Below are 12,506 nucleotides of genomic sequence, written 5' to 3' on the forward strand. Positions count from 1 at the left end.
GATATATTTTGTTGTGCTAACGTTAGCTCAACTTTGTGAATAAAGCAGTTATTTTTTTTAGTAAATCTTTTTTTTTGAGAGAGAGAGACAGAGAGAGGAACAAATAGGGACAGATAGACAGGAAGGGAGAGAGAAGAGAAGCATCAGTTCTTCGTTGCAGCACCTTAATTGTCCATTGATTGCTTTCTCATATGTGCCTTAACTGGGGGACGATAGCAGAGCAAGTGACCCCTTGCTCAAGCCAGCGACCTTGGGCTTCAAGCCAGCGACCATGCAGTGAAGTCTGTGATCCCACACTCAAGCCAGACACCCTGTGGTCAAGCTGGTGAGCCCACACTCAAACCAGTGTGCTCAGGGTTTCGAACCTGAGTCCTCTGGGTCCCAGTCTTATGCTCTATCCACTGCGCCAGCGCCTGGTCAGGCTTTTAGCAAATCTTTACATAACTAAAACAAAGAAACTTTCTCTAGTGAATTTACTATTAAAACATCCCAGGTAAATTGAAACACAGTAAAGACTGTTTTGGACAATTGCTAAATTTTGCTAAATACAGAATGTGATTAATTTGATTTTTTTTTTTTTTTAGTTATCCAAATACAGGGTTTAAAATTTTGTTGCTTTGATGCTCTGAAAGAAAAATAAAATTCATTGATTTTATGATAATCTATTCCTTAAGTGAATGGCTGCCTATTCCATTAATGTACCAGTTGGCATTTAAAAACTATCCTTATAATAATTCAGAGCTTCTTTTTTTTTTTTCCTTAGATTTTTGTTTCTTTTTTGTATTTCTCTGAAGTTGGAAACGGGGAGGCAGTCAGACAGACTCCCGCATGTGCCTAACCGGGATCCACCCGTCATGCCCACCAGGGGGCGATGCTCTGCCCATCTTGGGGCGTTGCTCTGCTGCAATCAGAGCCATTCCAGCGCCTGAGGCAGAGGTCACAGAGCCATCCTCAGTGCCCAGGTCAACTTTGCTCCGATGGAGCCTTGGCTGCGGGAGGGGAAGAGAGAGACAGAGAGGAAGGAGAGGGGGAGGGGTGGAGAAGCAGATGGGCGCTTCTCCTGTGTGCCCTGGCCGGGAATCGAACCCGGGACTCCCGCATGCCAGGCTGACACTCTACCACTGAGCCAACTGGCAAGGGCCAATAATTCAGAGCTTCTAATGTTACTTCTTTCATCATTCTTACAAAAATTACTGTCAATAGAAATGGCACACTCGTTCTCAATATGATAAAACATTTATGTTTAAAGTTTAATTTTTGATTTCTATTTGTCATTCTAATTTATATTTCTAAAGACTTGTATCATTTTGAGTACCAACCTAAATTCAAGTATTTGATCTTATACTAACACATAATTCTTCACATTTTGTTGTGAGCTATAAGTTTTGTGAAGTCGTAAATGTATACCTATATAATTTCTTGCCATTCTTGACTTCCATAATAGAGAGGGTCAACATTTTCTTCCGATCCTTCTTGGTCTAAGCCTTCATAATGATCATCATGATCTTCACTGTCGTCATCATCTGGAAGGCTCCCTAAAACTTGCGTCTTCAATTGTATTGTTTGACCATTAGTGCTTCTTTGTTCACCATAATAAATAGTATGTATATGAGGGAAGCAGAGAAAAATGTATGAGCTTATTGGCTCTTTTAGCTCGTTTTGGTCCACACGAATATATGTTAAACGGTGGTAATATAGTGGATCAATGGTCGGACACATCACTGTAACATTGATATCTGAAAAATACAAAATAAAAATTAATTCTGCTATATTACATTCATAATCCTGTATTAGATTTTATTAAAATGTTATGTAGGTGTAGTTTTAATTAAAATACTTACAAGTGGAATTAGGTTTAATTATTTGTACAGTAACCAAATAATAAAATGAAGAAAAAACTAAATGAGTTTTATATTATTGAAATAAGTGATGCTTCATTGGAAATTTAGTAAGTTAAGTAATAAATAATAAATTCTTAGTACAAACAGTCTCAAAAGGAAAAGTGAAAGTTACCTATAGTCCCACTATTCAGAATACTCATAGTTCTTCATATAAAGTACAATACTCTTTCTCAATGTTCAAAGTGATAGAATTCAATAGATAAAACTATAAACTTTACACCTTTTCCTGGGGCTAATTTATGCCATTTTCCTAGCCACATTGCTCAGGATACTCATATTTCTTCATATACTCTATAGTACTATTTCTCAATGTTTAAGGTGATAAAAATTTTAATAAAAATGGCTATGAAATTTCTAGCACGTCTTTCTCTGGGGTCAATTTTTTCCATTTTTCTAGAAACTTCAAAACAACCATTTTCATCAATGTATAAAGCATAGATCTGTAAAACATTTTGTCTTTAAAAAATAATGAAATTGCCTGGCCAGGCAGTGGTGCAGTGAATAGAGCGTTGGACTGGGATGTGGAAGGACCCAGGTTCGAGACCCTGAGGTCGCTAGTTTGAGCGCAGGCTCATCTGGTTTGAGTAAAGCTCACCAGCTTGGACACAAGGTTGCTGGCTCGAGCAAGGGGGTTACTTGGTCTGCTGAAGGCCCACCGTCAAGGCACATATGAGAAAGCAATCAATGAATAACTAAGGTGTCGCAATGCACAATGAAAAACTAATGATTGATGCTTCTCATCTCTCTCCGTTCCTGTTTATCCCTCTCTCTGACTCTCTCTCTGTCTCCGTAAAAAAAAAAAAAAGAAAGAAAATTTACATACTTTCAATTTCATTATTTTCTAGGTATAGGTGTTCTAAATTTCTTGGAATGTAGAATGCTTGTTTCAGTTTGTTGTGTCCAACATTGAGTTCTATGAGGTTGGAAAGATTAAAAATATTATATGGTATGCCTTGTAGTTTGTTGTGTGACATTCTTAGAGCATGGAGTTTTGGAAGTCCATTGAAATAATTTTTTGGTATAGAAGAAATTGAATTATTTTCTAAAGATAGATACATCAGTGAAGAAGGCAAACCAGGAGGCATAGATTCTAATCTGTTATTACATAGGTTAAGCTGCATTAATTTTTCCATTTTGGCAAAGTTTTTTTCTTGTAACATAGAATCTTCAAGATGATTATGACAGAGATCAAGCATGGTCAAGTTTGCCAGCTCATCCACGGCTTTTGTCTGCAGTCTGGAGATCTCATTGTTACCAAGAAGAAGTCTTTCCAAAGACTTAGGAAGAGGAAATGGAAATTCTTCTAAATTGTTATGCTGTAAGTGAAGTTGTAGTAGGTTTGACAATTTAGCAAACACACCATGATCAATCTTTTGAGATTTAATTTTGTTGTGGCTGAGATTGATTTCTTTAAGATGAGTTGCATTGATGAATGAATCTGCAGTCACAGCCTCAATTTCATTAAACTGAAGATAGACTTGCTGAATGTGTGCTGGAATTTTTGGGATGCTGTGGAGTTTGCGATTATCACAGTACATTGATAATGGAAAGTTAGGTGGACAGAAGCATTCACTGATGCAGCCTAAAGTAGGCTGATGAAAAGGCACTCCATAGTCCACATTTTGATGAAAATGGAATTCTGGTTGGTAATCATCATCTGGCTCTTGGTTATAATCTTCGTCCCATTGATAACTTTCATATTGGCAGTATACTTTGACTCCGAGAAAGAAGATAAGGATACATACTGGACTTAAAAAGCCCATAGTCTCTTTTTGTCCTATTGCAAGGAAAAAAGAAAATACATTGTGGGAAAAATAAGTGAAATTTAGAAATTTTTTTATATAAGTTGACAGTTACATAAAACATATAATATCTATCCCTGTATTGAAACATATAAAAGAATGTCCAAATGAATGGGCCATGCTCATGGCAAAATTAATGTTTAAGTAGCAGTAAGATTTTTTTTTTCTTTTTTAAAGTCACATATTGCATTGAACCAGAGTAAATAACCATCTTTTAAGAGAATCTCAGTTTGTCTTGCTGGTTTACTATACTTTACTGTATATAGTGATGCCTCTCAATGGCAAAGTTGAAGTTTTCTCCACTATAAATGATGGGTGTTCTCACTGACTGGTCCCTTGGTGATGGCCTCTACGGTCGAGTGGAGAAACCCTATGTTTTAGTGAGAGAGCTTTTACCTAAGATTCTTTCTTAATAGTAATCAAATATTTCCCACTGCAGCTTCTGTTTGCTGTTCTTTTTGCTTTTTGGGAGAATATGAAACACTTTCATTTATGTGAGAGCTTGAGATACTAAAAATAGCTGTTATGTTTTCTCTTTTTGTTTTCTTTCCACACCTAACCATGACTTCAGATTTTCCCTGTGAAACAGTTTCCAATATTCAATTATTTTTCCTCTTGTATCTACTTGCACAATTAATTCAGATCCCAAAATACATACATAATTACATTCTATCAAGTTTTAGTTTCTAATAGGTTATTCTATACATTCTTCTTTTTACCTTCCTAGCTTCCTTCTTTCCACTAATACTTTTGAACTAACTTCTATATACACAGATACTAAAAACAATCTCACTTGTATCTTGTATCCCAGGAGTTTAGGTCAAGTGGAGATTCAGAGAGACGTGTGAGGCACTGAACAGAAGGGTGTGCGTAGGGTGGGATTGTACAGGACAGAGGACTCAGTGTGAGAGACAGTTGTATTCTTGCTGGAACTTGGAGTTGTACTGACTGGGTGAGGAGCCTGTAAATCTTCATTTAAGTCCTGTCACTTAATGATGGTCAAGTCCTTTACCATATCTGTCAATAAAATAAGAATAATTGCCTGCGTTTAATCTCACCTGGTCATTGTTAAGGTTATATGAGATATGTACATAAATGTACTTTGCAAGTTTAAAATGATTTAGCTAGAATAAATATGTTATTTTTTTAATTTATTTTACAGAGACAGAGAGAGAGTCAGAGAGAGGGATAGATAGGGACAGACAGACAGGAACAAAGAGAGATGAGAAACATCAATCATCAGTTTTTCGTTGTGACACCTTAGTTGTTCATTGATTGCTTTCTCATATGTGCTATATAACCGCAGGGCTACAGCAGACCGAGTGACCCTTTGCTTGAGCCAGCGACCTTGGGTCCAAGCTGGTGAGCCTTGCTCAAACCAGATGAGCCTGCAGTCAAGCTGGTGACCTCGGGGTCTCGAACCTGGGTCCTCTGCATCCCAGTCCGACGCTGTATTTACTGTGCCACCACCTGGTCAGGCTAAATATGTTATTTTTAAAAAGGCATATGCCTCTTTTATTCTGAGGCCACTTTTCTCTGTCCTTTTCATCCAGGATTTCAAGAGAGAATAAATGTCGTAACACATTACGGTATGTAATAAAATGAGTTATCTCCTATTTACCTAGAATGGTAGTAACTATTTTTGATCAACAGGATAACTGAGAAAAGAGTTACTTAAATTTTCTCTGATAGCACCTAATTTTAGAAAGGTTGCTGTAGACACAAGCATCTCAGTCTTTTGTTTCTTTACTTATCAGAAACCAAAACTTGGTAGAATGTAAGCATTGTGTGTACTTGGGAATTGCAGTAGGTAGAGGCCCTTCATCTTTTTTCTTTCAGTTACATTTCTTCCAGTCTTTCCCTCCTTCCATTCTTTTCCATGCTTCCACACCGTGGGCCTTGTCATTGCTAGTGCCTCAACCCCTTCACACTCTGACTACTATCTCCTGTCTTTATAACTCACTCATTGTATAGTACCTCTAGCTGCAGTAATTCTTCAATTCAGCAGGACCTAAAATATGTTGATCCTACTATCTTTTCATTACCCCTTATCCATACCTCCCAGTACATCCAGTTCCTTCTTACCAACCTCTAGTTGGAATGGTTACTTCATTCCTACATTTACTCTTGGCCTGACTCAGGCAGCTGAAAATAGCAAGAAAAAAACAGGGCCTGTGCCAGTCTATTTAACTTGATGTTCATGACCATTCATGTGCTGCCCAGCATCTACTTAGGCAATTCCCTTCCCTTTCAACTAGACAAGCCTCGAAAACCTCAGGATCAATTGTTTACTCTAATATATTTTTCATTATATATTCATCTTACCCCTATCTACGGAAATAACAAAATAGCAATGGCTTGATATTTTTAAACAATCTGACTTTGAAATTCATAAAGTTCCTGTTAAAAGCTAAATAGACATCCATTGTTTCATGAAACTGTGTGATTCATGGAGGATGTGGCATTTGAACAAGACTTTGAAAGAGTATTAGGGTACTCATGGAGGGAGATAGGGAGATTTCCAGATATTAGAAACAAACAAAAACATAAGCAGCAAAGGATGGGATGTTGGAGAACTGGTAGTTAACTGTTGAAGGAGCAAAATAAAACTGTTAAAGTAGTCTGGACCAAAATCTGTAGGGCCTGAATTCTGACCTGAGGAGTTTACACTCGGGGACTAAACACCTATTGAATTTATTAATATACATAGTTGAGCCGTGAAGCCACACAGCAGTGTTTCTGCATGAAGTAAGAGAAAGTCCTGGGAGGAGGAAAAGTGAAGGAAAGAGTGTGGTCTTATTCCAGAGGGTAATGTTAAATGCTGACCTAGACTTTGGGCTGGGAAGCTCCCAGGGGGTCTGATTGGGAGTGCCCTTTCATCTGCGTAGTGTGAATGTGGTTAGGAAAGCACCTTACAAAATTAGTGGTTTTTTAGTTTGGTCGAGTCACTGCCCAACCAATGAATGTCTTGAATTATTAATAGGAGTGAGGCGCTATGCTTGGTGGGGACTACAGAAATGAAGAGGATGTGAAGGCATGGCCCCTTGGGTAAAGAGAATGCAGTTTAGTGGACAAGAGAGACACAACAGCGAACCATATTCTCAGGCTGAAAGAACTGTGGATTACAGCAGAGACACCAGTACTCTCAGACTTGGTGGCTTAACTCTGCTTGAGGGAGGCAGGGACGTCTTTATAGTCATCATCTGGCCCAGGCGTGGGCTTGTTAGCAGGAGTGGGGATAGGTCATCCTAAATATATATTTTTTTACTTTTATTAATTTTTAGAGAGGAGAGAGAATGAGAGAGAGAGAGAGAGAGAGAGAAGGGGGAGGGAGGAGCAGGAAGCATCAACTCCTATATATACCTTGACCAGGCAAGCCCAGGGTTTTGAACCAGTGACCTCAGCATTCTAGGTCGACACTTTATCCACTGCACCACCACAGGTCAGGCCTAAATATTTTATTCACTAGTTGGTAATAACTTAAGCATTAAATTCATATTTTATTATACTCATTATGGTATAGTATACTAACTTTTTAAAGTATTTGTTATACTTCATGTCAGTCTCACTGCACCATGAAATTGGGGTTCTGTAAGGTTGCTGTGCCCCAGAAAGATGAATGTAGACACAAAGGAGAGCTGTGCAGCTGTGTGGGGTCAGGGCAGTTAGGGGGTCTCAGAAGCTTACCGTTACACAGTTGAACTATCAATAGTGTTGTTGCTCATGAGAACTCTGAATTTTATTCTTGTGATAGGAACATTAGCAGTCATCACTTAGAAACCTTTAATCTGAGGATTAAAAGTTATGACTCTGTTGTTTGATAATTATGATAAATGATTGGGTAAAAAGTAGACCTAGATGATACTTTTGATCCTGTACCTAACTGCATACCTTTGACCTGGAATCAAGACCTCAGGATGATGCCCAGCCTGTGGTGGCGCAGTGGGTAAAGCACTGACCTGGAGCACTGAGGTTGCCCATTCGAAACCCTGAGCTTGCCTGGTCAAGGCACATACGACAAGTAACCAATGAACAGCTAGAGTGAAGCAACTACTGTCATTCCCTGCCCTCCCACCTCCTCTCTCTGTAAAAATCAATAAATTTAAAAAAGACCTTATGATGATGGGGGTCTCTCTGGAAATAAAGGGATTTTTGGTGCTTGCTCTCTGCTTTTGAAGACCACCTAAGAAGAAAGGTTTCTCTTCTGAATCTGAACTCATCATCATTGTCCTTATCCCTTAAGGACTGTGATCCTGTATCAGCCTGGTCCCACACCCTTTTGACTGTTAGTGTAGCTTTCTGGTCTTAACTCCATCTTATTTCCATCTCTATGTCCATTATTTTCTATTCCTCTTACTTTTCAACTTCACCCATGATAATTTTCCATTATGATGATCTCATTTCTTTTCATCCAAATCTTCATTCAACTAGTCTTTTCCCAGTCACTTGCTAAGCATACTTTTATTACTTCTGATTCTTTTGTACTCTACAATTTATGCCTTGTTTCTTGTAGGATAATTCATAGCAAACAGTATAATTCACTGTCAATCATCTCATCTCCTAAGCTCTAATTTTTGACAGAATCTAGTACAATTCACATTGTATAAATCAGAGGTAGTCAGCCTTTTTATACCTACCACCCACTTTTGTATCTCTGTTAGTAGTAAAATTTTCTAACCGCCCACCGGTTCCACAGTAACGGTGATTTATAAAGTAGGGAAGTAACTTTACTTTATAAAATTTATAAACCAGAGTTACAGCAAGTTAAAGCATATAATATAATTACTTACTAAGTACTTTATGTTGGATTTTCACTAAGTTTAGCAGAATAAATCTTTATAAAACAACTTACTATAGTTAAATCTATCTTTTTATTATTTTATTATTATTATTATTTTTAACAGAGACAGAGAGTCAGAGAGAGCGATAGATAGGGACAGACAGGCAGGAATGAAGAGAGATGAGAAGCATCAGTCATCAGTTTTTCTTTGCGGCACCTTAGTTGCTCATTGATTGCTTTCTTATATGTGCCTTGACCGTGGGCCTTCAGCAGACTGACTAACCCCTTGCTTGAGCCAGCAACCTTGGGTCCAAGCTAGTGAGCTTTGCTCAAACCAGATGAGCCTGCGCTCAAGCTGGCAACTTCGGAGTCTCGAACCTGGGTCCTCGCATCCCAGTCTGACACTCTATCCACTGCGCCACATCTGGTCAGGCTATCTTTTTTTTTATACTTTGGTTGCTCCGCTACCACCCACCATGAAAGCTGGAACGCCCACTAGTGGGCGGTAGGTACCAGGTTGACTATCACTGGTATAAATGCTCAAAATTTTGTTGAATGAATGACTATATTAATAAATTATAGATTTCATCTCATTAATGATGCTTACACTACTAATGTTGATATTTTTCTAGACATTTATTTTTGCAGTGGTTTCTTTAAATGAACATAGTCACAGAAAATGTGGCTGTTCTTTTGACTATTGAATATGTTTCCATCCCAATATACTGTATTCTTCACTTTCCTATTAAATTGTGTGGTAGAAAAATAACAAATGTGAAAAAGAAAGTGAAATATGAGTTACCAGTTTAAAAAATTATCCATTAATATGAAATTTTTATATTATAGCTATAAAATTTCTATATTATAACACTTCTCTAACTTGGAAAAAAGCACTCATGCTTTCATCAGGAATGTTCCAATTGAAATTAAAATAAGATAGAGCTTTGTTCTTGAAAGTTAATTGGAAAGCCTCATTGCATTTTTTTTATTTTAAAATACACAACTATTTTCTTGGTATACCTAGAAACTGGACCATAAGAAACCAAGTATTAATGTATGGTACAGAGTTTTTTTTAAAGCGGTTTCAAATTTAACTCTGTAAAATTAGTATACCATCACTATGATACCCAAGGCCTAAGGAAGTAAGAGTTTTGCTATTAAAAATATGCACATTTCAATTATTTTTAGCCATATTGCATTTAAATCTCAATTAACCGAAACCCAAGAAACTAGATCCTTCAGTACTAGAAGGAACACTCACATCTTCCCTTTGAAAAATAGGCAAATAAAACAAAATCATTCTAATACCAGGAATTTGGTGAATGGAGAATATTTGATAAAATTTCTAGTGAAATTTGTGCAAACACCCATCTTCTCTACCACCAGAGTCTCTAGCACTGCTCAGATGTATGGCTCAAAGCATTTGTCAGGTTTTTGTCATTTAAAGTTGAAAGGCAGAAAGGCACAAAAAATTACTTCATTAACCTAAGAATCTTTCCTTCAAAACAAAAATATATAAACAAAGGTTATTTATTGGGTAGATCTTAAGTTAGAAAATTAAATTCACTCTAATACTTCTTTCCCTGAATCATTTGGCTAATCAAAGTTTTAATGTAGCTTCTAACAGACATTGCTTCAAAGTTATGCTTTTATGATGGCTGCAACCTATTTTAATGCTAAACAAATCAAATATACTTTTTTTATTTTTAACGGTAGGAATACTTTCTTTAAAAAATTGAAAATTATTTTATTGTCATACCTGTTGAGTTTGCCTTAGTTTTCAGGGGTTGATGAATTTGCAAATCCTGTAAATGAATCAGAGATTCCTAAATTCTTTAACTGAGTCTCTTAAAAATCCACAGTAACTGTTTGTTCAAATAAGGCTGTTTCTTGAATCACTGTAGCAATTTAAGCAAATATAATCTGCCTGGAAAACACTTGGGTTGAATTACAATTATGTATTTCTTTTCATTATCCAAAACTTTGTGGATTTGAATTAAGATGCTTGTGTTCTTGGTCAGATTTATGTGGCTTTCTTCTTTCTTTTCCCCTTAACTTTGGTTTTGAGGTGTGGTAAGAATTTCCTCTCAGTCTGAAAGGCAAACAGAACTAAATGAAACGGCATGTACTGATTACTGTTTTTATTTTCATTTTCATGCCAAAGAATTCTTCAAATTAAGGTCCTCTGTAACATGGAGCTCAGTGTCTCAGCAATTTAAGGTGGAATTCAGAGTCATCTCGAGACCTTGCTTGTTTGGTACCCTTTGTTCAGACCAGTGCTTCCTTTCATTAAGACAAGGGACTAGGATTAGAAACATAGCATTTCACCTCTAGTTTAAATGAAATAGATTGTCATTGGTGACATAGATTAAGTATATAACTTTTCCACAGAAACAATTGTACCTTCTTTTCTATCAGCTATCACCTTCCTCCCAAATACACTCATTAGAATGGCTTCTAACAACTTTTAAAATAAAAATTAGTCTCTTCGGTATAGAAGTCAGTTTTTTACCTTTATGAAGATATATCTCTGATTTGCCTATTTTTGGTAGTACAAGAAATAATCTTACAGGACTGAATAAAATAGAATTAGGAACATCTGCTGACCAATTGCTATTACCTTTAATTTGCAGATGTAGAAAGTTTTCTGACTTCACTGAGCTGTTTCTCCTGAAGAGTAACAGTTGACTGCCTAAATGCTATATTTTTATAGTAATGTTTTCATATTTTCAACAGCGAGTTAACTTGTGTCTCTTGGCAGTGATCTTTGAGTTCATTCTTTGTGAGATTTTTTAAAGCTTGTGCAAACTAATAAGGTAAAGTAAATCTTGGAATTCGTTTCCCTTTTTATTTTCCATCAAAATAGTGTTTTCCATTAGGTTTTTACAAATAATATTTATTTTTTTATACTTCAGTTTTTAAAAAAGTGTACAATATTCCAAATGGTTCTGTGGCAATAATGAAAAATCTCATCTATTGTTTGAGACAGTGGTATGTGAAACGTGGCGGACCGTGTTTGTTTGGGCCAAGATTTCATCTCGTTACTGATCTTTTCCATATGTTTCCTATTAGTCTTTGTTCTTAAAGCTCAGGCTTCCACACTAAGGAACAGAGAGAAAATCTGTGTACTTTTTCCAAAAATTATTTTACGTGCCCTCACAGTTCTTTTGAAAGATTAATTAAAAATCTATAGCTTAATTTTTATATAATTCCTTATTTAACTCTGATTTGAACTTATGATAGTGATTATGTTATTCATGTTCCTAACAAATGTGTGCCCTTTACAACAACCTGGACGAACCTCGAGAACGTTTACTGAGTGAACTAATAAGTAAATCAGAGAAAGCTAAGAACTTTGTATGTGACTTCACACATAGGTGGGATATAAAACTGAGACTCATGGGCAGAGATAAAAGTGAAGTGATTACCAGGGGAGGGTGTTGCAGCGGAGGAGAGTAGAGGGACAAATATAAGGTGACAGAAAATGACTTGACTTTGGGTGATGGGCACACAACACAATCAACAGTTCAAATGCAATAGAGATGTTCACCCGAAACCTATGATCAATGTCATTCATTAAATTTAATTTCTAAATTAAAAAAACATGAAAACATTTATCAATAGGTGGCTCAAAACAAAAGTATCTAGCAAATTTGAGTGAAGTTGACAATGTCCTGGAGGGTTAGGTTTGGGGGGAGGAAGAGTGGTGGGAAGGGGGGTTCAAGTCAGGCCTTAGAGGAAAAATAGAAGCTGTGATTGTGACTGTTTCGCTGTTTCAGATGGCTATAATTAAAGCAATTGAGAAGTTCGTTGAATTTATGAAAAGTATAAATTTTACAATTATAATTCAATTGAAGTAGATGCAATATCTCAAGGCTAGATAATGTATTGCTGAATAGGGAAGGCCTGACTGAGACCTGCTTAATTATGATGATAAGCATAAAGAGTTTTTATTCATTTACTAATTCAGCTAATATTTATTGCATATTTACTTTGTTTAAGGCAGTGTTAGGCACTGGGGAC

General features: G+C 36.6%; 2 protein-coding genes across 6 annotated transcripts in view; one reads left to right on the forward strand and one right to left on the reverse strand.

The window, feature by feature from the left end:
- CENPP (centromere protein P) overlaps window positions 1-12,506 on the forward strand; it is a 249,256-nt gene that overhangs the window by 87,154 nt on the left and 149,596 nt on the right. The gene's annotated exons all lie outside the window — the stretch shown is intronic.
- Window positions 563-10,562, reverse strand: OMD (osteomodulin). The gene is made up of 3 exons (XM_066368367.1): window positions 10,243-10,562; window positions 2,725-3,678; window positions 563-1,736 (listed from the first exon to the last, which is right to left on the reverse strand). Exons 2-3 carry the CDS (start codon window positions 3,662-3,664, stop codon window positions 1,408-1,410), a joined length of 1,269 nt encoding a protein of 422 aa, XP_066224464.1. The 5' UTR covers window positions 3,665-3,678; window positions 10,243-10,562; the 3' UTR covers window positions 563-1,407.

This window comes from Saccopteryx leptura, chromosome 2 (genome assembly GCF_036850995.1).
Source record: "Saccopteryx leptura isolate mSacLep1 chromosome 2, mSacLep1_pri_phased_curated, whole genome shotgun sequence".
In the NCBI taxonomy this organism is placed as follows: domain Eukaryota; kingdom Metazoa; phylum Chordata; class Mammalia; order Chiroptera; family Emballonuridae; genus Saccopteryx; species Saccopteryx leptura.